The following is a 26,968-nucleotide window of genomic DNA, read 5'->3' as shown; positions in this document are numbered from 1 at the left end:
TTGTTCTTTGCTTCCCCAATACATTGCAAGAAGATTTTTACTATTGTGATACTAATTATGCTAATATGGGAGCACTGTTTTGTTAAAAAAAAAAAAAAAGTCTACATGAGAATATTTAACGCAGGCTTAATGTTGCTCAAAATCAGGCTAATAACCTTCACATTAATTTTTTAACAAGTATTTTAAAGCATTTGCTAAAGAGGGTCACAGTTTCTGTGTAATTAATATTGATTTCAAACAGATACTTAGCAAGGAATTTTAATGAGGGGAAGAAAAGAATACTTTTTTGTTTGTTTACAGTACTAAGTAGCATGAGGTCATTGCTAACCCAAGCTGAGTATTTAATGCATTTTCTGGTGCTATGCATCAGGCATCACAGTATAAAAGTAGTCATTTAATAGAATCATAGTCTCATCTGTAGCATAATACTCTATGAGCAAGACAAAATTAACTGGCCACTAAAGCAGACACCACCAACACAAACGTAGAGAACAACAACAGAATTAAGCAAAAGGCAGTTACTAGAAGTATAGTTTTACTAGCACCTCACACTGTTACGAATACATATGCAGATTCAAGGTACTCAAAATCACTTTTTTATCTCCTTTCATTCCACTTTTGAAAGACTGCTGCAGACAGAAGCTACAGAACAGCCTGGGAAGAGAGGATGGTGTAACAGTTTCATTTTTCAGTAATTAATTATGAAATATTAATTGAAATAGAAACTGGAATTTGCAACCAGGGTCTCCCAGTTGGTTACTTTAACAAAGTATCTCATTTTTATCAATGCAATGAATATTTAATTCACTCAACATAATGCATGATCATCAAATGGTATTTGTTCAAGTGCCGCAGAGTGTACCTGAGCCTTAGCAGCTCAAATTATTTGCTGAAGAGAAGTGCTCTCTATGCTACAGTCTGTGAAAGCTCATGTTTAGGTTCTGCAAAAGAACCAACACAACTGATCAAGAACCTCAAAGTGGTTCACTGTCACTTGCCTTACATAGAAGGCAGATTAAATCTCTTTAGTGTGATCACCTCTAGAGGTGGGTGGACCTGCTTGTCAGCCTCCTGCAAAGCCTGGGGCTCCCGCATGAGGCAGGAGTCCTCCCTCCAAACTCCCCTTGTGCAACCTGGTCCCAAAGGCAGCACATATCAGAGCAGACAGTGTGTTACCTGCCTAAACGTCACTCACAGCTAACAGGAAAGAAATGTGATTACAAGTACAGAGAGCAGATACTTTTTAATTTTGTCATACGTTGCAGCAGGTACTCTACTGTCGTTCAAATTAAAATGAATCAGGCTTCAGAGTGTCCTTTGTTTGCTCCTCATCGATTGCAGCTAAACCAAATGTTTCTCATTCTGTAATCAATACTGCTCTGCAAAAATAAACCAAGGCCCTGACAAACAACTTTGCAGCACATCGCAGCATTTCTTGCCGTAGACTTTGACAGCATGAAAAAACACTACCCCAAAGACTGGGAAAAAAAAAAGAAGCGCACTGCTTATTGTGCTTACGACAATCTTCACAGGCTGCTTACAGCTGAATCATTTTACTGTAACAAGACTTTATTAAATTAGCCAGCTATTGAAACCAGAGCTTTCTGACAGCGGCAGTTAATATGCCTTTGTCTCCTGTTTCCAGCAATACTGGGGATACTGACAAATACCCTTAAACACTTGAAGCATTCAAGGGATGAAGTCACAGGTGTTTTTAAAGCACAGTAAAGCATTAAGGTATAAACAGTAATAACATTAGCATTTGCAAGGTCCATAGAGGGAGAAGTAGCTTTATTTCCACATCTCTTCAAAATAAAAAAAGTTAAGGGTGAAGTTGTGTGGCTGCTTTATAATCAAAATTAATTACCCTTTCACTTGATAAAGATTTCTACCACAGAGGCTGAAGAAGACATTTCCTTGATTCTGCCTTTTCTTCCCCAATTATTTTATGATGTAATCTTTTTTTCCTAAACTTATTCCCACTAAAGCTCTGCAACTGCAAGATATAAATAACATAAAAAGCAGTATCCTAATTTTAGGCTGGTATCTTCTAGCTTTTCATTCCAGTAAGAAAAAAATGATGGTTCTTTAGAACAGGATTCTGCTCCTAAAATGACAGGCTGCATGAATAAACCAGGAAAATCTAATTGGCATTAAATAATTTGTATTAGCATTTTCTAAAACTGCCTTGAAGACAGTTAAAGTAAATAATTTGAAGCAAATAATTTATTTTCTACTGTGAAAATTCAATATGCTAATAGAGCTCTCTTTTTGGCTTCCTATCACACTAGCACATGTATCCCTTGACTACCAGATCTAAACTTCAGGCTCTGCTTGGCTCTAAGATGAATAGCGACATAGGAAAGGTTTATTATTATTAGTGATATTTTAGTGACAGTATTTTACACACTTTATATTCTTGGGTGATAACACTGCTCCAAGAGCAATTCAAGTAAATTAGAAACTCTTTCTTGGTGTAGTTACTCCTCCTGAATAAAAGATGCTGGCTTTCATTGTGCACTAGCTCAAAATTGCCACCATGTGGCGGGACAGCAACTTAATTTAGCATTATTTATACCGTATTGATATGGTTTTAATTGCATCTGTACAACAGAATAACTGCTGTGCTGAAGCTCCTTTATCATTGCAAGCCTAAAATTAATCTGAATTAGGCAGGCTATTATATGAGCAGTACTGTGTACATAGCTGGAGTTGTGACAACATTTATTTTACAGAAAAAAATATTAATAAAATAGTTCAGAAGCCCTTTCAGCCCAGAGCTACATGGCCAGCAGCACTGTCTGCTCCTTGCTTTCAACAGCTATGGTGTGTGGCCAGCCCTCTGCAAGGCAGTTCTTACAGCTCTTTAATTCTGTGAGTCACCTTTAAAAGGCATTAAATATGAAAAAAACCCACTCATAATCTTCCTGGAACTAATAAACTGAAGTCATCTAAGTGGACCTCTTTTAGCACCTTGCCTAGAGACACACCTATAGGCACAGTGGTTATACACAGTCCATGACAGCAATATATGCACAGGCATGCTTCATGCAGGTAAAGCATTTGCATCCCCAGTAGCTGTCACTTCCTCAACTTCTTAAAGGTCATCTCTGTATCATATTTTCAATGGTGAATGAAGGCAAGCAATACATATTTTTGGTAATCATGTCTCCCTAATAAAACAAATGTTATTCATTCAAATTCACAGCAGCTAGCCCAGTTGTATTGATCTTCAGTTCTTAGCAAAATTAATGTTTCCATTTTAGACATTATTTCCTTATAGGGGGAGGGGTGTAGGAAGAATAACCTCAGTGAACTTGAAAGTCCTGCATAGTTAGATCATGCATTTTGTTTGGTTTGTTTTTTTAGGAATTATTAATCTTAAAATTATAATGATTTTAAAAATGATTTTGCAAATGTAATTGAGCTTCTAATAGTTTCTATAGAGAGTAATTAAAAAAATCTCATTTCTCTAAATTAAACATAATGAAATGTTTTTCGAGATCAAATAAAAACTTGTAAACACTATTAAGACAGACATAATTTGTATGAATACCAAGTATTCAGAAATGTGAGGAAAAAAACTGTCAATACTAAAATAAGAAACAGTGGAATTGATAAATAATAGAAGAATTTTTTTCCCTTGAACCAGATTCTAATGGCTAATTATAATTCCAAGCCCTTTGAAGCACATTTTTTTTTTTAATAAGGTGACTTGCATTATATTAAGAGGTCTAACCAAGCATAAAGGTGTTTGTTTGGGTTTTTTTACAGTAGATATATACCATATTTTCTTATTAGAGGCAAAATTTTATAGCCAACATTAACTTGTTTATAATGAGCCTTTATTAATCCAGTTGCGAACAAGCAAAATTCCTGGCTGTGCCCAGCTGTTTCCCAATCATTTGATTCAGGGAAAATGTACACTAATAATTGAGTTTTGAAGAACAAAACAGCACAAAAGAACATGTGCAGGCAACAATTTGCAAAAGTCAAAACACTTAGGCCAGCAAAGTGGCAATTTTTTGACGCACCCACAATTTTCTACTAGATCTGCTGTTCTTGAACACTTCCTACAGGGATATTGATGTAACAATGGATGAAACACAGAAGGTAAGATGTCTGGAGCAACAAAAGCTCTGGGCACAGAAATACAACTGAGGCTTCACAGTTTGAGTTTTTCATCAGAACAAAACAATGCATTTGCATAAGTAAAACTGACACCAAAACATTAAGAAGCAAGAGAGTTCTAGCCTATATTTATGTATCTAAAGATTTCACAGACTTGAAGAGTTACACCTGGAGAGCTGAATGTTCGAGTGATGACAGACTGCAAATCTCTCTTGGTCCTCTTCACTAGATTTATTTCAACAAACAGGCCAGAGGACTGAACTGCTCCCTCACAGAAGCAGCAGTCGGAATACACGAACCAAGGTGATCTAGAAAAGGATCAACTACCTAGAAAGGGACTCCCTTGCATGGGATATAGCCTATATTTAGTAATCTCCACCTTGGATCAGAAGCCTTGCAGTGAGGGCCAGAAGATTTGTCTGAAGATCTCTCAAGTGCAATAGACATTTTGGGACCTACACCAACACCTTCAAGACAACCACATAGTGTAGAGGTGTATGAGGTGTGCTCTCAGCAATACAATTCAGGGTGGCTTTCACATTTGAACTTGCTGAGACCACATTTAGTTTCTGATATGCCATGCTTTTGCTTCATAAAGTTTTTTAATAGATATTTGCTGTCTGTTTGGATGAAAATCCAGTCCAGACACAGACTTGAAGAATAAAGAGAGAAGGGATTCCTTGAGCTCTATAAACCAGTGTACTCCCACAGCTGATATTCTTTCAAAAGAAGGAGTTTTACAAGGCAGCCAGTTTCCAGACCTTGTCTGCATTGTCTGGAGTGTCTTTAGATAACAATCCTGTGAATTATGGCAGCTGGTGGTCAGTTCAGACTCAGAAGATTTATTCAAGTTCCTTTTACCTAGGTAACAGTACTTTGATACACCACTATGTAAACATTAACAAAACCCAGCATTTTTGACACACTTGACAGTGGCTATAAAGTCTAGACAGAGTCAGGGGAAAGAAGCCATGAATTTGTAGTCATTCTGGACTTAAATTTCTCAAACATTAAAGCCTGTCCATTTAAGAGGACTTGGTACAGTGGAATAGTGCCCTTCCATAAATAAATCATAGTATGTAGAAAGGGTAAAAGACAAGGAACAGGGGAAGAAGACAATGAAAGGTGAGATGTCACTCAAGCTACACTGTTTATGCCTGGTACTGACTTTAACTTATGGTAGTCATACAAAGCAATGCAGTACCTGCAGTATTCACTTTTATGCTCTCTAAAGTGTGCAATGAGCACACAGTCCCAGAGCACAAGTAACAAGGAGGGACCAGCCACCAGGTTTCTTCTAGATCCAGCTGTAATGGTAGAAGAGGTCACTGTACCACTCTGATCACTCCTGATTACTAGCTGAAGTCACCAGCCTTCCAAATAAGAAAACTGCTTGAGGCCCAGGATGGGGCATGGGGCAGAGCGGACGGTTCAACTGAACTCACTACCAGGCGTGCTTTGAACTAACCTGGTGGGTGTGCAGTGAAGCAGAAGATGGAGCACTAATACAATCCCCACCCACTCTGCTGTGGAGACAATAACCCCCAGCAGGGAGACTGTGACATCCTAAATGACTCTTCCTTATCTGAAACCACTGTGTGCCTGCACTCAAAGCAAATGGGTTTTCTCCTCTGCAACTGACCAACGTGCTCCTTAGATGATATAAATGGTTACTTTTCTAAGGGAGTGAATGCTCACAGAACAAATAAAAGCATGTGGCTGAATCAAGCATTTCCTACTTGGATCTGTATTAGTGAGATAGGAGTTAGGCAGCATGATACACATCAGATAACCAGTAGGAAAAAACACACTTCTAAGAGTTTTATTTGGCTTTAATGGAATGGCCAGGGGAACTCCACTTTGCTGCACCAGGAAGCTCTAGGATTTACTCATAACCTAGCATGTAATTTTTGCCCTGGTGCTGGGGTAGGGGGGAAGTTAGGGCATCTTCACTTTTTGGAATTCTCAATTAATCTATTTGTATTTCCTGATAATAAATAGGATACTATAGAATCATAGAATCAACCAGGCTGGAAGAGACCTCCAAGATCATCCAGTCCAACCTAGCACCCAGCACTATCCAATCAACCAGACCATGGCACTCAGTGCCTCAGCCAGGCTTTTCTTGAAGACCCCCAGGGATGGTGCCTCCACCACCTCCCTGGGCAGCCCATTCCAATGGGAAATCACTCTCTCTGTGAAGAACTTCTTCCTAATATCCAGCCTATACCTACCCTGGCACAACTTGAGACTGTGTCCCCTTGTTCTATTGCTGGTTGCCTGGGAGAAGAGGCCACCCCCCACCTGGCTACAATGACCCTTCAGGTAGTTGTAGACAGTAATAAGATCACCCCTGAGCCTCCTCTTCTCCAGGCTAAACAGGCCCAGCTCCCTCAACCTCTCCTCGTAGGATTTGTGCTCCAGGCCCCTAACCAGCTTTGTTGCCCTTCTCTGGACATGAAGATAACTGAAATAGATTTATGTCTAGAGAAAAACTGGGAAGATGGGAGAAGTAGAACTTAAGCATACCAGTCATAATAAGCATCTCAGAACAATCTGCAGTGCCACCAGACCCTCACAGACCTAGGATATACCAATACTTCAGTTTTCACACACACACTTCTATTGGCCTTTCTCAGCTGACACACTTAACACCTCTGGCATCACTACTTTGCTGCTAGCTACCTTTCCATATACAACATTTCTTTTTCCCAGGCTCTTTACAGCATTGCTCATGAACATGTCAGATCTTATTACAATTTTTCTGTATTGGTTTGTAGAGTCCATTTATGGCCTGTAAGTGACTACAAAAAAAGATACCTTATTTACTCAGCTGTTCCTTGCATGTATTCAGAGTCCTATCGCTTTAGTTCTCTGACAAATGGACCTCTTCATCATATTCCTTCCTTCAGCACTGCAGGCACTGCTACAGGCGATAGGGAAATGTGGTGTTGTTCTGTTGGCTGGCGCACCTTCAATGGTATTTTTAACAGAGCTGTCACTGCAAAATCTTTATTAGTGCTGACGACGCACACAAGCAGAGGAACTGACTCAACTTTCAGGGGCTAGACTGAGTTTGCAAGCTTGGTACATGGCAGAAGTTGAAAAAATAGAGTAACAAGTCTGTGTTATGTTTTTTATATGTTCACTGATCAAACTGGAGTAATTAAAAGCCTGGGTCTTTACCCAATACCATTTCACAGTACTACTTCTCAGTAACACTTAAATGGCTCTTCATGTTTCTAAAGACCGAATTCAGCTCTACTCTTCATGCCAATCAGGTTCTAATCCCTTTAGCCCCCCTTATGGCACAGGTAAGGCTAAACATTTCTACACAGCAGAAGATCAGAACTACCTGAGGGGTGGTTGTGGCCAGGGGGAGGTTGCTCTCTTCTCTCAGGTGGCCAGCACCAGAACGAGAGGACACAGCCTCAGGCTGCGCCAGGGGAAATTTAGGCTGGAGGTGAGGAGAAAGTTCTTCACTGAGATACTGGAATGGGCTGCCTGGGGAGGTGGTGGAGTCACCGTCTCTGGGGCTGTTCAAGGCAAGATTGGAGGTGGCACTTGGTGCCATGGTCTAGCCTTGAGCTCTGTGGTAAAGGGTTGGACTTGATGATCTATGAGGTCTCTTCCAACCTTGATGATACTGTGCTATAAAAATCCCTGGCACAGTTCTCATTTCCACATTTAACCTTGTACATAGCATGTAACTGTTTGACTGTATCTAAACATGGTTTGTTCTAATCTTTCAACTCCACATGGTTATGTGCACATCTCTCATTTAAGACATAACTAAAAAAAAGAAATCTGTCAGTTTGCTTACTTTTAACTTAATAGCAAATGCTGACAGTTATGAGGGCTAGTTTGATTTCCTTGAAGAGAAAAAGTAAAATTATCTCTTTTTTTAAAGAAAGCTAAAACTAAAGGGTACATCTCTACTCTCTTCTGTTTCTGCTTCTTCTATCTTCAACACTAGTTGAAAAAAATCCAACAGAAGTAATTACAGCTATTAGGCTGAGCAGAAGTTCTGTTCCTTTACAATAAACCACATAATCACATAATTAACACTCAAGACTTCCCATGTGCATTCTCTACCATGTAGAGCACTGGAACAGCAGTCAGGAGAATCATTCTAAATTTGTGGTGTGTTTTGGCTAGCACACCGAGGTTCCACATCACTTATGTGCACTCTTCCTTCGCAGTGGCAGATGCTCTGTAAAAGCCATAGAGTGACCCTCCCTCCCTGTCTCAGACCAGGGTATCCCACCAATGCTTTACAGACTTCCTGAATCACCACCATAACAGATTGTCTGTTCACTGGGTACAAGAAGTATGAAGAGTGGATTAGCAAACTCTTTGTAATTAGACTTTGAGGCTTTGGCAAGAAAGAAATTTTGCTGTGCATCTGCAGAATAGGAAATCTGCTCTTCACCAGTGCCTCTGGGAACTACAGTAATGTATTACTATAGCAAACAACTTGCTGTCACTCAAGACATCAAGTTGAGTAACAAGTTCAATACAAAAGAAATACAAATAATCTTTGTTTATAGGTGGCTGATAAGAAACACCGTACCTGCACTGACTGTGCAAGCAAAGCCAAGCAGAGCTGGGTTCATAGCAGCCAGGGTGCACAGACATGCAACTCTGCAGCTGTTGTGACAATAGGGGGGCACACTCCATTGAGTACCACTGGTCCTGCTCCTGCCTTGGCTTCTAGATGTAGGTCACTAGCTACATGAAAAGAGCAAAGCTGAGAAAAGTTTCTGCTGTCACTGTTAGATTAAAAGCATTTCCAGGAGCTGGTATTCTTGTTTCCTGGAGATTCACAAGAGCTTTTCTGCTAACCTGTTCTTTCCAAAGCTCTGACTTTTGAAATGCATTAGATCTCATGTGTTCTTCACACGCTGAATTCCACTTGCCCCCTCCTACATTTCTGTTTGCAAACAGTTTCCCTCAACTGATGGAAGATAGAACCACTGAAAACCTGCCTTTAAGACTATCACAGCTGACAACTCTCAAAGCCTAGTTTAATACAAAATTATTTTTCAGTTTCTCATTTAAGGTATATATTTTCCTACTGTATCTCCTACAGGACAAGTTTTCCCTTCTGAGATAATTCAGTATCAAAGATAAAGGGAAACAGTAGATAATGCAAGACTTCTAGCATTAACCTAGGAATTCTGACCTATTCCTCTAGCAATGGCCATGGAAAACTCTTCCAGTCTCTGTTGCAGAGCACTTGTTAACAGACACCACCAGAAATAGGGTGTTCCCAAGAGATAATAATTTTCCACCACCACTCAGAAATAATTTCTAAATAAGCAGTGTCACCACTGATACCAATCACAAACATGCAGCATAGAGCTGTAATGAGTCGTTTGGACTGTGCACAGTGAGCCAAATCCTCTCTTGGTATTCATCCCAAGTAGCCAGGCTGTGATTATTCATGGCACATCAGCACCCCAGGCTCAAAACAGCTCTCGGCACTATTTAGAAGCCCAGTAAGACCCTGTCACTTCCCTAAAGAGTTTGCTGCCTACACAGGCAATTAGACAAACGGTAGTAGAGAATAAATCCTGGTTTACAAATGAGCAATTTAGATCACAAATTAATTATTTTTCAAAATTGTAAAGAAATAAGGTGGAAGAAGTAGCTCCAGGCCTTGCTGAACACCAAATTTAAAGGCTAGGACCCTTTATGAGTACCGTGAACAGGGATTTGAAGCAGTGGTTATTCAAAGTCACAGAACAGGGTACTGCACAGAAAGCACAACTTATCAGTACAGTTTGGATATGAGTGAAGTCACTTCCCAGCCAGGTAGCATCCTATATCAGGCCTAGCACTTTTATTAGTTTCCAGAATAGCTACAGAGTGCATCATGCCAAGCGGTATGGAAATAACACAATCCAAACATCACAGTCATTCCCACAGTCTAGACAGTCTCCTCTTGCAGGACATGCAAGTCTGATCACCAGTTCCAGACTTGGAAAACGATGTCATGAGATCTTCATTATGAAAAATCCCATAGAATATCAAAAGATGCCTTATCACAATGCAACAGACACAGAGCCAAAACAAACAGAGTATGTAAAAGCAAATTCCTGACAAAGCAAAAACTGAATTAAAGTTTATGAGACTGGAGTAGGGAGGGAAAGAAAGGAAGTATTGAAATTGCTAGCTCAAGCTGTATGACTATGCAAAGCTACAAAAGTTCAGTAGAGAAAGTCATTATTTCCTTGCTATGTTTTAATGCTTGTTTTAAATCCTGAACAGAAGTTGTGGAAAGAGATGATTATTGCTCTGCCCTGAGAAAAAAAATCAACAAAGCTAAAGCAGCTTAATGCCACAAAGATTATTGACAAGTTCAAATCTTGCTCAGATGAGCTGCAACTAGTTCTCCTATCCACCTGCAGAGAGTGGTTGTATATAGCCCAGCAGTTTTCCCCAGTTTCTGCTATCTCTTTTTCATTCACCTTCAACTGACTACTCTCTCCCTCTCTTTTTGCCTTTCTCTCTTTCTGTTTTCCTCCCTTCCCACTCTCTCTTTTTTCACCCAGAGGAAACTAGAGACGACAACAGTACCTTACTGGGCTTAGTACCATGGAGCAAACACGGATCAAGGCTCCACTGTACTGGAGGCTGAACAAGGACTTGTTGCAGTAAAGTGTTTCACTCTAACATGAGGCAATTTAAAGCACTACTTAAGCTGAGTCGTTCCAAGGGTCAGCACTGATTTCACACTACATGTTTCAAGAGCACTGCATTCATTTCAATAAATGAGCTTTTAATGGGAGCAGTACAACTGAGCAATACTCTTGGTACACAAATTTTGTCCTTCCTTATACAGAAACTTTTCCCCTTCCCAATGGCCTTTTCAGTCCCATTTAGAGGAAAAAGGTTATTCTTCTGGACCCAGACAACAACCTCTTTGGTTTGTGCAGGGATTAGTACCATATATCACACAAACACACATAGAAAGTCACTAAAGCAATATTTAAATTTACTTTTTTCTGTTCCCACAACTAACACTGTAAGCAGATCTTTTAGGTGTAAGTTGGAATTGCTAGTTATTATAAATTTTACACCAAAAGTTTAATTACTGGGGAAAAAGCCTCACGAGCTAACAAACAAACAAAAATCTAACCAAAAATCCAGTGATTTCTTTTACTTGTAATAGGTTATTTCCCAAGTTGCAATACCAAGCACATCACAGTAGTTTCACTACTAGTCATCTGTTTAAATGTACTTTCCTGGTTTGCATCTAATTCAGATTGTTGGCCCAGCACACACATTCACCTTTCCTCTACAGAGCCTCAGATGTTGTGACTAATTTTGTCCTAGCCGAGATTCCCTTCTTGCTTTGGATAAAACCTGATTGTAAATGTTCTGCCTCTTCATCCTGCAGATCGGTGCCTCTATTCAGGTCATCCTTGCACAAATATTAATCCAGTGAGCATGTGGCTTCTTCTAGTCGACTCCTGTCATTGCCTGGAGGAGCTCAGGATTGCAGAGCTTAACCTTTGATATGAAAATGGCTGCAATTCACTGTTATTAGTGCATGGGCACATCACTCCTATTAGGCAGTGAGGTATTGCCTAGAGCAGGATACATCTGTTTCTAGTCACAAAGCAGGATTTGCTCCACGCTGAAGCCAACTGCCACTGCGATACTGAATACACCCAGAGATGCTGCAAGGCTGCCTGCGCCCTTTCTGTGCTTCAGCATCCCCTGCCTTTGTTATCTAATGTATAAATGGCAATTTCTACCTGAGGGCAATTAACTGATATGACATACTTCCTACGGATTGCCTCTGTTTCTCTTACGGACCTTACATAAATGCATTTTTACGGTTTGGGGTTTTTTCCTGTGTTCAGTGATTCTTACATGATTCTGTTTGACTCCATTTCATGTCAACTAAATATTTACAGAAACTTGTTGAAGAGACAGACCACTTCACTGAGTTCCAGCTGAGGGGCGAAACTTATTTTTGCCCCTTTGGTCTTTATGGTGCCAGTGTCTACAACACTATCCTTGACAAGCAGAGCAAGAAAACATCAAAACCAAGGACGGAGAACTTTGCAAGAGCAAATACCAAGAGCCCATTCAAAGCCCTATATATTTTAAAATACTGCATCTGGCACCTTCCATCTCCAGCAAACCTAAATCCCAGTGAAGGCAGAAAGAATTGCACTCCAGCAAGCCGCCCGCCAGCTCTTCACCCGGGCTGTGGAGGTCGGTGCTGTTTGCAATGGCTGCAGCTCCCTCTCCTGGTGGAAAGCCAGACTCGGGGAGGCCACCAGCGACGCAGCGCCCAGCACCTTCCCACAGGCACTCACATCACTTAAAACAGCAATGGAAAGAAAGGAAATTGATTTTAGCGATGTATTGTGGAACATAGAGAATAAACCGGACTCTGAAATTAACCAGGAAAGAGTAACACAGACTTTGAAAGGCAGACGACTCTGAGCAGAGGCAATCAGGCTCTCCTTACTTCTGGTTCAGGAACACAGAGCCAAGCAAGTTGGTTTTCTTTCATAGGGAAAAGAGTTTTGGAACGTCTCAGCAATTTTAAGTCATAAAGAATCAATAGCTTCATAAAAGTCTTAAAATACAAAACCTGAAAACACCTACATATTAGCAAACAACAACAGGAAAATAGTAACAGTTGGGAAACAAGAATAATTTTTTAAAAATCTTTTACTTTAAAACCTCAGAAGATAAAACTGCAAAATTGTGAATAAGGACATTTGGCCTAATGAAGTATGAACAACTAATGAGGTCCGGGAGCATTAAACTAGGCTTGTAAAGAATTTCAATAATCATTATTGATGCTAACTACCACTAATGTCACCGAGTTTCTGTAAGGGCTGTATGATGAAGCTTCTAAGAAAAAGGAGCTAGACAGCATAGCTAGCTGTGTATAGACAGACAGCTTCACAGAGAAGGCAGCACAAGGGTCAGATTGCTTCTTTCTGACTTCGGATATTTAATATCGAAAGAGACATTTTTAAATAGTGAAGTTGCTTTTCCCTCTCTGCTACTTTCTAATTGAAGCACAGATAGATGTTTCAATAGATGTAACAACCCAGAAGTTGGGAAAGACAATTTAGCCTTTTATATCTCATCTTTAACACTTCATTTATTACTAAACATCATCTATTTTTGAATGACCTGGGTCCTTCTGCAACAGCAGCCTTCCCAGCTGCTGGAGGCGATGGCAGAGATTCATCACATCGGTGACAGAAAGCGCTTCCGTGCTAGCAGCAGTACATTGTGCTGCCATCTGTAAGACCCCAGCTCAAGAGCAGCCACAGCATTCCCCCTCCTCTCCCATAAAGTATATAGTGCAGATGTTAGGAGATGGGCCTCTGAACATGCTGACCTTGCTCCTTTTCAGTGGACTCCCTGATAGCTGATTAATGGGACAGCATTAGTATCAGCTGTGGTGCTGACCACAGAGCCAGGATGGTACTACAGAGCCAAGTAAGTACCTTGGCAGTGCTGAGAGCCAGGAGAGGTAAATGCAGCCCCTGGGAGAGGTGCAGAAAAAGTACAATTTCCTACAATCATGGTCTGCTACCAGAACTGCATTTTCAGCTTCCTACAGACAGAGATGGAGATTTGGATTTCTATTTTCAACTTCATTTCACTCAGCACAATGAAGCATCATCAAGCCAAGGTCTCATTCCTCTTTCTTCCCAACCGAAAACTAGCACCCACGTTTAGAAGTCTAAGTTTGAGTGGGAGACCATGCCACTAAAATTACATACAAAACACCCTGGAATTAGGAAAACAAGGTCAGAGTTTTTCTACTGATTTTAATACTCTATCAATCAAGACCTTTTCTGCACTTCAGCGCATCCATCTCCATGTGAACACTTGAATTTGGCCATGCACGATGACAAGAAGAGACAGATCTTTTCAGAGCTGATTACTTTAGAAGCTCAGTTTCAAACTGGGAAAAAGAGTGGTTTGCACTTCCTGTGGTTCTGTGAGAGGCTGCTACGTACATCTAAACTCATGACATTTAAGAAAGTTGTAACAAGCAGAAGTGACTCAGTTCCTAGTAGCAATGGGATGTCTTACTGATTCTGCGACTTTTTTTTCTGCCTTTCCTTTTTACCTCTTCCACTCTTTATTTTAAAACTTGCAGTCTCCACTCTTTTACAGGAAAAAAACTGTTTGTAAAGCAAGAATTGTGCTGATCGCATCAAAACTCATTAATATAACTTGTTTTTCCATTATTAGCACCATCTGAGCCTGTTGAAAGCCTTAACCAGGGCTTTAATTTTTCCACAGAGAGCTTTAAATTAATTAGTGGTTTACATGCTAACAAAGAATCTGATACATTCATAAATCAATCTGATGCAGAAGGATTACCAGAGGGTGGAAACCTATTCAGTGGGGACCTCACATTCACTTAACATGGTGGGTTTTTAACAAAAGGGTGCAGGTGTGGAATAGATGGGTACCAGGAAGAGCCCATGATAATCACTTTGCATCACTTAAAGACGCAGCAGGACACATGGTAAATCAGAGCCTAGGGCCCACCCTAAGTGAAACCCATGTAGATATAAAAGGCAGATTCATCCCACTTTAACCTTCACAGCTAAATTGTTAGAGTGCTACAATTGCTTTTGTGTAGGTTACAGGCCACTGAACTAATGGAAAATAGAGCAGAATTAAAGGACTTGGATGCAGAAGTACAAACTGAGGTCTAATGTGCAAGTAGAGGTGTCAAATAAATAAAATATGCAACATTTTCCTGGGTAATTATTCAATTAATCCAAGTCATTAAAAGGTGGCATCATTGTGCACACTTTTGGTTCAGGTTAGGCTTTTAATCTTGTTTCTGTTAACATAGCAAGTAACCTGTCAGGAGGACTCTGCACTGTAACTCTGGCAACATTTTCCTCCTATTTTTCCTAATCTGGCACTGTTTACTGGTAAGCAAATTTTGCAAAAATTAACACTTTGCTTATCTTGTTCTGTGTTCTAAAGGTACAAAGTCACAGACTCCCAGCTGAAAAAAAAACCACTTCGATAACTAAAGCAGTTTTCAGTCTTTACTATGTTTTGAAACAAACTTGTCATCTGTTTCGAAAGCTGCTCATTTTAAGAATGGAATCTCTGTCACCACAGACACCTGCACAGTCTCCATCAAATACCATAAGAACTGTACACATATGAAGTGATCATCATGCTCTTTACAAAAGGTAAAATATCTTTGATGAGTCAGACTCAGCACGACTGAGAAAACTGCGAACATGCACATTATGGAATTAGAGGCCATGAGCGACAGGAAGAGCCACCTGGCAATCAGGCTCAGTGCTCCTGAAACTTTCAGTAGATGAAATGGCAGTAAGTAATTGTGCATTCTGGTAATGAATAATCAATATTTACTGATGGTGGTTCCTGAAATAAAGACACCTGAGCAACTGTCAGGTAGTTACAGTCTGAATTTATTCAGTTCTCCTATTCTATTTATACATACATACTCACTCCACTCTATCAGATTTTCCATATAATCGTATGGAATAAACACACTACAGGCTATTTTGATATTTTTGGTGATAAATATTTATCTTGAAAGGAATTATCTTCTGCAGTACCTTCCAATAACTATCTACTCCCAATAACAACTCAATCACGAAAAAGGCCACCCAGGGACATATTAAAAGAAGAGATTTCTTATGGGGAGCACTGTGGGGCAGCTGAAGTCTCCCCAGAAATACATCTGATAAACATGCATTTCATCATCACTCACCAGATACTTATTTGTACAGATGTACAAAGCCATTTTTGGAGCAAAGACACCACAGAGTAATAGTTTCTACAGCACATGCTTTGTATTTATTTGTCATTATTGACCTTATGTATGTGTCCACCTCACTGCAGCGATCCCTGTGACACTGTGAACCTGAGCACTAGGAGCTTTTCCCACCCATTGCTTCCAAGGCACAAATGCAAAAAGGCAACAGCTGGTTGAAGGTTATAGCAAAGGCTAACTGACAACCCCCCATGCAGGGAAGCAAAGCCTAAAGCGCATATTCTCCCCTTGATTTGTGCTGGGAAGGCAACAGGGAAGAGTATCCACAGCTTTCTCACACTGTGATCAAAAAGGTGCCAAATGGGAAGCAGGAAGGACAGGGCAAACCCACAGCATCATGTGTCCCTCCAGCATGCCAGCAGCAAAGCACCACACACAGGGAGAGAGCACACATTCCCTGCTGACTCTGCTCACCCAAAACACGAGTGTGGGCTGACATAACATGGCCACCTTTTACTCTCATGACCTATTTGTGACTTCAAAACCCAAATAAGATGCATTTATCTAAAAGGAGCAAAAAATGCTATCAAGTATGACAAGAGGTGCCACTCGACAAAAGGCTCGTGCCATACCTCACACAGTTCCTGGGACACCAGGTAGCGAGTGGCATGGCCACACGCTCCTCATGCTCTCTGCCCAGCATCATGCCTGCTACAAGCCCTGCTTTCCACCAGACTGAGCAAGGCACTGACAGTGGCATTAAAGGTGGCATGTGCTGTCACCTGGGCACTTCCCAAATGAAGGAGGCAGTTCACTAAGAACCTTCATGCCAATCAATGAGCAAGGCAGACAAAACAGAAAATGGGAGTAAGTAAAGGCGATCAGCTAATTAGTGATTAAATAAAGCTGAGGCCTGTCAGTGCCAGGGGGGCTGCAGGGGGTGCCATCCCTTTTATACAGAGTTGCAGCCAGTGACAGCAGAGCAAAACCCCCTGGGCATCCTGCAGCCGGCTGGTACCAGTGCTCAGCATCCTGGCAGCCTGCCCCAGAGGACTCCATGCTGTCTCCGAGGGGATATCCATCACACCAAAAAGAGCAGCACATGGGATTCAGTACCCTGCGGGCAGACTGCTGCCTGCCAGCACTTCTCTGGAGGAAGTTTCACCATTTGCCAGAGGCTAGCTGGCTCAGAATCCTTCACCGAAATTTCAGTGTGAATTTCTGTGAAGTATTTGCTCCAGAACTGGTACGTGCTGCAAGCCCCTTGCTGCACACCCCAGCCTACACAAGTTACTTCATCCCTTGCCTCCTCCGTCTTCACATACTCTATCTACTGGACCCTTACTGCTCTCACACTGCTCACAGCCAAGCAAGTTCATTAATGTTAATTGCTGACTGCTGTGTTTCATATTAAAATCACCGTTTCTGAGCCCTGAGACACAAAGGAGTTTCCATACATCAACAGCTTCAAAGCAATTGTCCTCGGCTGTAGCTGCAGCATAATTCTAGAAATTACCTCTCAGAGGAAAAAAACACCTAATATTTACCCTGGAGGAAGACTGCACCCCTGAAGAGCTACCTACCAGCTCCTAATGTGTTGCAACACTCAGCCTCTCAACGAATTACACAAAATCACACTTCAGCTAGCAGGACGATGTGATTAATCCTGCGAGCCCACATTAAAAGGTGCAAAAAGTGTCTGAGCCTCGTGAGATGAGATCACAAGGTGGGTGCACACATGACAAGCCTTACTTGGTCTAGAAGTTTAATCAATATTGCTCATTTCATAAAGTCTTGGATTACCTCACTAAGTACATTTTACACTCAATAAATTATTTCTATGCCTCCAAGGGAAAGCTAGTTTAAAAAAAATTAAAGGAAATATTTCAAATAGAGTAATTACTCTTCTCAGATTTTGAAATTTGTTTACATTCAAAACTAAAATGCAATTGCAAATCCAGTGCCTCATCTTTGCCATTCTTCTCAGGCAAAATTCCTCCAAGAGGCACTGGCAATCTTATGTCACAGACTTTTGGAATGCAGCTTAACCTGACAGAAATTTGTTCCGCCAGGACTTCTGCCCCAAAACACACAAAAGTCTACCCAGCGAGCAGTCCTTCCACCTGCTTAAACCTCATCTCAAAGTCTTCTGGTTGTGAACCTAGCTATTCTGCAGACCCAAAAGCACACACATTGGGACCACTGTTGGGACGGGAGAGGGCAATAACTCTCCATGGCCTACTGGGCAAGGAGTGGAGGCTTGGGGCCAATCAGCAGTGTCTACCTGAGCAAATCCTAGCCATCTCCTTTCCTTCTCTACAAGGCATTCTAAAAAGCCCCTACGCTAGCAGAGCATCCCACCAGCTTCCCCTAGTTCTACTGCACATTGAGAGCTACATATTCACGGTACATTTCTCCTATCTGTCAGTTAAGTCCCTACAAATCTTATTTCATTGTATCAGTCACTAACAATGATTTACAAAATGCACTCACTGGAGGCAGTTGGGATTTTAAAGACCATTCCTCTCCCCAGAGATCTTCTACAACTTCTCCCCACTACATTAAACAAACTTTGGACTGAATTCTTTCACAGCCAACTATGCAACTCACTCAAATCACAAGCAGTTTCACAAGTCTATTTTAGACTGGTTTGGGATTTAATGTTTTTGAATGGATGTGCTTTATCCCATGGAAGCCTAAGACATTTTATCTGGAGACCAGAACGAACAAACTCCTTAACAGATGGGAACAGTTCCTTAGATATTAAGTAATTAAGCACACTCAGCACATGTTGGCTCCTAAAGAAAATTGTTTTGAAAAGATAAGGCACTACATAAATTGAGATTTATGGTTAACCAAAAATCTGCCATTTCAACTTTTGGTCACAGGCCTAATCTCATAAATTGCTACATGGAAAATAAAGATAGAAGGAGGGTTACGTGATTTACAAAACTAACAGACTGAAGGGGTTTTAAGCTTGCATGGTTCTGTTCTTCCATTTTTCTGCAGTTGGCTAAGATTAACAGGCAAGTAAGTCTACCACATTTTGATCTGAAATTGCCTTTCTGTGCTTGCCCTGCTTCCAATTCCAGTAAGCATCATCAGCAGGAAGAAGGAAACAGCTTTTCTCTACTACAGCTTTCCCAAGGCAGCCACGATAGAGCCTTGAGTTTCCTCCGACTTATGAATACATTGTTGGCAATCCATCATTATGTCCGAGGCAGTCTTAATGCTCCAGAGACCAATCTTCAGCAAGACAAAATGTACCTACAGCCTGAAGTAGTAAGACAAAAAAAATTGCAAAGCAGCGAGTTGCCACAGCTTACCATTGCTCCTTCACTCTTACTCTGTGCAACTTCTCGCTGCAGCCGAGCCACAGACAGCTTCTCCCTATGGAAAGAAAAGCATGTGAATAGCAGTTCATTTTTCACTGCTTCCCCATCGGGGTGGCATTCCTGCACATTGCTCGGGTAACCCTCCTGGCAGACCTCGCTCTCCTCCCCACGTTCCTCTGCAATATTTAGTGGCTCCATTACTGTTTCATTTTGTGGCAGTTTGACAGAACTGTCAATAAATCAACTGGATCTTAAAATTATTTGCTCCATTCAAACAACAAAGTAGCTCATCACACTGGCAATACGGAAACAGACCGTGCAAATCAGATGGTGGTATTTATTTTCCTACGACCTCGCACGTCACCTTTATTCCACACTACATTAGCACAAGCTGGAAGGCTGTGAGATCATCAGTAAATGTATGCATAAAAATTAAACAAACAAAAAAACCCCTCTCTTCTATTCCTAGACATACTGTGCTTCATTTTGAAGGTCCTGAATTAGTATTTCTCTTAGTCTTTTTGCATATAATACCCTTATCCAGATGTTTGGCTTGCCTCAAGTAACAATTTGCTTAGCTAAGGATCTGGTGATCACAACACACTTCCACACAAAAAAAATTAGGAAAGGAATCAGAGTGGAAAAGTAAAGAGATTTTCAGAACGTATGGACTGGCAAAACAGTTAAGTACAAAGCATGTGAACCACAAAACCCAGGCAGTGAAAGGTGGTGCAGGAACCAACCGCTGCAGGAGGAGTATGGGAAGAGAGGAGCTTGCCCTGGAAGCTCAACAAAGAAGAAAATACTTTACAGAACAAGTGAGACTTATGCAATCTACTGTAATTTAAAAAAACAAAGATATCTTTTCAAGCAAACTACTCTTAAAGAAAAATATGTATTTTTGAAACAAAAGCACCCTGCAGAAAGGTCACAGGAATTTATCAGCATATGAAGAATTTCACATCAAAACATAAAATTTGCAGATAAGTTACTTACAGGGAATAACTTTGGAAATTTCCAGGGAAAAGAACACATTTTAAAATCAGAATATATAATTTTGTGTTTTGCCCAGAAATTCTAATTGGTCTAATTGGAAAGAAAGACCTGCACCACCCCAGATGCAGCCATAGCTCAGTGTATGCTTGGATCGATAAACTGGTCCTCCCCCTCCCTTTCAGCAGCTGTTGTATATAGAGTAAATGTCCCTAACAGTCAACTGCCCACACATGCTTACTGCACCAACACAAGACTCCGGGCACAGCTGGCTGGTGGAATTAACCAGATTAACAAAAGGCATTGCCAATGCTGCAATTTGTTAGTGTGCATGATGTTGAAACCACCATATGGCAAAACTAGAGCCAACGATAACATTGTATCAGGGTCCTCTTTATTAACCACTGAGAGTGGTGACAGCACAACACTGACAGCCTTAATGCAGGTACCCTTAAAACAGCTACTAAAAGATGTGTATTGCCCTTCTTCTTCAGAACTGATATGATCACAGGCAAATTACAAAACTGGTTAATCCTATTTTAAGGATTTAGTTCAGCTGCTGGAAATAGCCCACTGCCTTTTTGCACCACCTCAGTGCCTGAGTATGTTTCAGTGGAAAAAGCTAGGATACCCTTTGAAGAGGGGTTGACTTTTTAATTGAAAAACAAATGCCTAAATATATTTTATGACAAAAGCTGAAGGGGAAAAAAAAACAACCACAAAACAAAGCTATCCACAAATTGCTCCTCCCATGCCCTTGCTGCCAGTGGTCTGCAGAGATTTCAGTTATTCCATCCATGCAAGGAATACTCTTAGTTGTCTCTCTGTGCTACTTACAGCAGGGAATCAGTCCACATTTCTGGAATTTTATCAGAGTAAATTCCCATTTAAGCTCCATCCACAAAGAAGGCTACTCCTAACTGTAAGCTCTCTGGGTGAGGATCCCACAGGTTCTGAAAGGATGTCCCTAATGATTTCCCCAATGGAAAAAAGCAGAGACTGATATTCTCATACTGGCCTGCATCAGGAACAGTGTGGCCAGTAGGACAAGGGAGGTTATTTTTCCCCTGTACTCAGCACTGGTCAGGCCACACCTTGAGTCCTGTGTCCAGTTCTGGGCTCCTCAATTCAAGACAGATGTTGAGGTACTGGAACGTGTCCAGAGAAGGATGACAAAGCTGGTGAGGGGCCTGGAACACAAACCCTATGAGGAGAGGCTGAGGGAGCTGGGGTTATTGAGCCTGGAGAAGAGGAGGCTCAGGGGTGACCTCATTGCTGCCTACAACTACCTGAAGGGACATTGTAGCCAGGTAGGGGGTGGCCTCTTCTCCCAGGCAAGCAGCAACAGAACAAGGGGACACAGTCTCAAGTTATGCTGGGAGAAGTACAGGCTGTGTGTTAGGAGAAAGTTCTTGCCAGAGAGAGTGATTTGCATTGGAATGGGCTGCCCAGGGAAGTGGTGGAAGCACTGTCCCTGGAGGTGCTGAAGAAAAGACTCAATGAGGCATTTAGTGCCATGGTCTGGTTGACTGGCTAGGGCTGGGGGATAGGTTGGACTGGATGATCTTGGAGGTCTCTTCCAACCTGGTTGATTCTATGATTCTATACTGTGTTTGCAACACTGCTGCTATTAGGAACAGAACTTTTTAATAGAAGAAGATGAAAAAGAAGCCTGATTGTCATGAATGAGAAAAAAGTTTTCAAAAGTGGATACAGAAAAGCCATCTGTTCCAAGGGCATCTGAAGATAAGTTAACTTTGAAGCAGGCAACCTCTGTGCTCCCACTTCAGAGAGATCCAAGAGCATCTTCTCCCTCTTGATTCCCCAGGCAAAGGAGGCACAGAACTCACAGCCAGACCTTTGCAGATCGTTACTTTCATCAAGGTGGGATATGCAGCAGAGGCTCAACATGCCTCTGGACCACAGACACCCCCAAGATCCTTCCACAGAGATTCACTTGTGATGCACTTGGCCCATCACCTGCAGCGAGCCATTTCCCACCACCTGTGTTAAAACATAGGCTGGTATAATGGGTGAGAAATGTGGTCAGAACCCTGTTACAAGCTAACAGCATTTAACACCAGTTTGCAGTGTTGAAGTCTTCTTAAAGATGCATGACAAGAGAGAACAAGGAATTTCATGTCTAAACACAACCAAATCAACCTATTTGTTACCACCCACCATCTCAGGCCATTTTGACTAAGACACCACTTTGAGCAACTATTTTAAGCCTTCATTTTTCAATGCAGTGTTACAATTGGATAAGCATTTTACTATAACTGAGCTGTAAGAGTAATAAGCTTTCAGCTGCTTTAGTCTTTCAGATGTTTCAATTGCAAAGAGTATTTGACATGCAGCTTCAAAGTTAATCTTGAGGTTTTTAATCTTTGCTTTTATATAGAAAAAAGAATCAGTAGCATTACTTTGTTGCTATACAGTTTTATTTATTTTTAATCAAGGACGTTTCATCCCTTATAGCATGATTAATTAACAAAGTTAATTAACAGCCAACCTGCAAGAAAACAAAATCTTCTGAGGATTAAAAAAATTAAACCATGTTCATTGAGAAGTTCTCATGTTCGCTTTTGAAAAGCCACCAAATGATAAAACGTTTACAGAAACACTCTTTGAAAGCACAGTTTATGCTCTTAAGTTTGAATATTTGCATTGTAAGTGGCAAAACTGCCAGCCAAGAACTCTGCAAAGAGATAATTAAAGGAGCCAAACAAGGATTCAATTATGTCCTTTTCAGATAGAACCAAACACTGTGTGGATAGAAGAAAGATACATTTCAAGTCTCAGTATCATTAGTAGATAGTGCAGTAGCTTGTTCTAAAAAACACTAGCTTGAGGAAAACCTATTTAGTCCAAGAAAAACACAAATGTGCTAAATAATCCTGCAAACTCCAAACTCTCCTTAAAACAGAATTTCCCCTTCACCCTCCCTTCCTGTGGGCTCAACTCATTCAACTTAGCAGACAAAAAACCCACCCCTATATTATATGCCGGTGAGAGCTAACACAGCTTAGGCTTCCCTACAGAACTATGTTACTCGAACTTCCAGTCCATAGGGATAAAGGCAGGGTAGGCAACGCAATCACAAGCTCCCACCTGTGACATAGTTTTGGACAAATGCTGATACTGTTCCTGATCTGGTAACAGATGTCCTTAGATCAAACAACACAATGAAAGCTACACTGGATGTGTGAAGGAGTTCCTTTTTCTTCGTTTCCCTTCCTAACAGTGCTATTTTACATCAATACAACCAACCCAAAAAACTCCAGCAGAGAACTTTAGCTTCCCAAATGTTGAAATAAAATGTTAAATTTGAAACCTCAGATTCAGCAGCTCTTAGATACAGGGTTTTACTTCTCCATCTAACACAGAATGAGATTACTTAAAATAGCTTCTGAATAAAGTATGAAATAAAAGATGCCTTCAAAATGTGCTGAATTATCCATTTGCCAAGATCTCAGTCATACCAAATCCAGGCATATTTTCAATGGTCAAAAAAGAATGGAAAAACATCTTAGTAGCAGCACTAGTCTGTGCAGAGAGACACAAGCCTGGCTTCTTTTGACTCCTGGTTTTCCAGGAAGATTTCCTATCCAAATGCTGACCAGGCTTGACCTCACTGAATCTATGAGATCTGACAAGGGAACAGCTGAGGGTGGAAGAACTGCAGTGAACTAATGCGCCTCTTTCAGCTCCCATTGCAGTCGCAGTGGTCAGCGATGCTGCAACCTTCCTTCCTACTGAAGATCATGGACAAGAGAGGCACTCAGTGCTTTATGGATGCTGGCGTCACTTGCATTTTGAAACTGAATTTTAGAGTCGCAGTGGTTGAACTAGAGCTGGCAATAAGAGAGTCATCTTGCAAAGAATCCTTCACTGCAAAGTACAAGCTTTATTTAATTATCTATACAGTAACTGCAGAGACTGGAGTTACAGTAACTGAAGTACTAATGCCGTCAAGAAAGCAGCCAAATAGATAGGATGAGTCACCAGCAAGGCACAGATTCATATTTATTGCCAATGCATTTGTAATAAAAGATAAGCATATAGAAAACATGATTACATTAAACTTCTCTTCTACAAGACATGATACTGCCAAATCCAGACAAGCAAAACAGGTAGTAATTTGTTTAAAATTTATTTAATTTGGGTGAAATTAACATAAAGAAAAAAAACCCACAGCGTTATGACTGTGATCTAAAACAAGTATCAGCAATCCCCATGGGCTCATCCCCAATTTTAATGGATATGAAATCTGAAGCAGAAGTGCAAAGAACATCATCTAAGCTACTTTCCAGAAGCATACAAATGACATCAAATGCAAAAGAAATATCATGGAAGAAATCATGGCATGACACAGAGCAGCATCATGTACCCTGGTCAGAAAGGAGAAGGCAGAGAGTGGGAGCAGAGCCTTCATTATAAAAGCAAAGTGGCTGCCTTTGGCATAAAAAGAGGGGTAGAGCCATGGTAAAGAATTTACAAAAGGCAAGGTTACCAGGAGTCCAGGGCAGATTATCCCTGGCACAGCGACTCAAGCACAGCTACTCTCCTGTCCTAAGCACGTGCATGGGGACAGGCAGCGATGCATTTTCAACAGAAGCATCTTCTCCCATGCTGGCAATCTTTACTACTTCACTGACATTAATTGTCTTGCACATTCAAATCTAAGTGCAAGCCTACACACTTCAATGATCCACTGGTATTTCAGACCATTTCAAATATGGTTTTTAATGTTGGGGTGTCTCCTTCCAGCATTAGAGCTGACTTCACAACACAGCCTTTCTCCCAGATTCTGTACATATTTGGGCCTGTAGTATCAAACATAGGTGGCTATTTTTCCTCCTGAGCTTTGAGAGAGTTTTTAGCCTTAGAAATTTAGGAAAGCCAAATGTTTTTCAATAAAACCTTTAAATAACATTCATTAGTAAGTGCTAAATAATCAGAATGACAATAAATTGAGCCACCGACCTGCCCTTTCAGGTCCTTGGCAAGACATGGAGATGGCACCAACCATCACAACCAAAGCAGTCTCTTTATTAAGCAAAAAAAAAACAGGCAAAAAAAGTGATTCCTTACCAGCTACAAACGCATTCAGTCGTAGGATAAAAGATTAATGCCTGTAAGACACAGTGCCAAATCATCAGGATAATTATGAATTATACCAAGCAATCATTTTACAAATCTCCTGGAACATCTCACTTATGACCATTATTCATAAGATAATGTGTTCAGCTGCAAATTTTTTTCCCAGATATAAAGGCTCTGAAGTCTTTCGTTTGGGCTGAGATTCCAGGTGGAAGAAGTAAGCGGTAGGGAGGGGGGAAACTGAACTGTTTCTGAAACACAAAAATGGAGGAAAACCCCCAACATTTTCCTAAACAAATGTGACAGATTTACAGATGCACAGTATCACAGTATCATCAGGGTTGGAAGAGACCTCACAGATCATCAAGTCCAACCCTTTACCAAAGAGCTCAAGGCTAGACCATGGCACCAAGTGCCACCTCCAATCTTGCCTTGAACAGCCCCAGGGACGGCGACTCCACCACCTCCCCAGGCAGCCCATTCCAGTATCTCAGTGAAGAACTTTCTCCTCACCTCGAGCCTAAATCTCCCCTGGTGCAGCCTGAGGCTGTGTCCTCTCGTTCTGGCGCTGGCCACCTGAGAGAAGAGAGCAACCTCCTCCTGGCCACAACCACCCCTCAGGTAGTTGTAGACAGCAATAAGGTCACCCCTGAGCCTCCTCTTCTCCAGGCTAAACAATCCCAGCAATTTCAATCTAAGTCCAAACGGTAAACAGCAACAGGCAAGAGAGTTCTACACCTGACTACAGACTTTTATGCAACATCAGTATGAAACATCAAACACCTAAGAGTAAACAGTACTACAGTATTGAACTCTGGAAGTATAGGTTTTGACATTATAAATTACATTACCCATGTGTTGTGTACACCCTGCATTTATCAAAAAGCACAGTTCAGGTTTTGGCAAGGTGAAATTCTGCACAGACTTGATCCCTGTATGAACCTATTGACTCAACATATCCTATGAACTACTAAAACGTTGTTATTACTATTAGAAGTGGTACACGAACTACAAACCTTATTGTCTCTGTTCTGCAATCCACACCAGGAAATACCTAGCAAAAGCAGTTTGATAAATTCACACTGTTGCAGCTTGAAATTTCTGTACCTGACTGATTTATCTATTTAAATGTTACATTAACAGCAATATTTGTATTTAATGGTGTATTGTTTCTGCCAATAAGCTGCAATCCAGGAAGCACACAGTGGGAATTTGCACAATTAGGCAAGCTGCCAAATTCTCAAACACTTATCATCATGGAAAAACTCAGTGATCAAATGGGAAAAAAAATAAAATAGAAGGCAATTTGGAATACTAATTCAGCAAAAGAAACTTTAAATTATAATATGGGCAGCAGTTGCACACAGATCCCCATCCTTTACTCGAAGAATGACTGCCTGCTCCTCTTTTGAGATGCTACTTTAAAATACCTGAAAGCATCTACTTAATGAAAGCCCTAAAATGCTCTAAAATAGTATCAAGTGTCTGTTAATTCTTTCACAGCATTTTTCTAACTAAAACAAACCAGTAGTTTTTAATCTTCTTTTTTCACTGTGTCATTTTTTATGGCCTTCTCCACTACAGAGCAGTGTGGAAAACAAATTTTACACTACCATCTCTCCCTTCTGATACCCTA

The 26,968-nt window shown here is 40.9% G+C and overlaps 1 protein-coding gene across 1 annotated transcript in view; it reads right to left on the bottom strand.

Annotated features, from left to right (window-relative positions):
- The window catches only part of NCKAP5 (NCK associated protein 5), a 436,389-nt gene that overhangs the window by 219,784 nt on the left and 189,637 nt on the right, over window positions 1-26,968 (bottom strand). Inside the window, exon 5 of the mRNA XM_064156156.1 lies at window positions 19,228-19,287. Coding sequence (XP_064012226.1) covers window positions 19,228-19,287 — 60 coding nt within the window. The remainder of the gene's footprint in view (window positions 1-19,227; window positions 19,288-26,968) is intronic.

This window comes from Pogoniulus pusillus, chromosome 2, assembly GCF_015220805.1.
Source record: "Pogoniulus pusillus isolate bPogPus1 chromosome 2, bPogPus1.pri, whole genome shotgun sequence".
Taxonomy (NCBI): domain Eukaryota; kingdom Metazoa; phylum Chordata; class Aves; order Piciformes; family Lybiidae; genus Pogoniulus; species Pogoniulus pusillus.
This window is presented reverse-complemented; position numbering and strand designations above follow the sequence as displayed.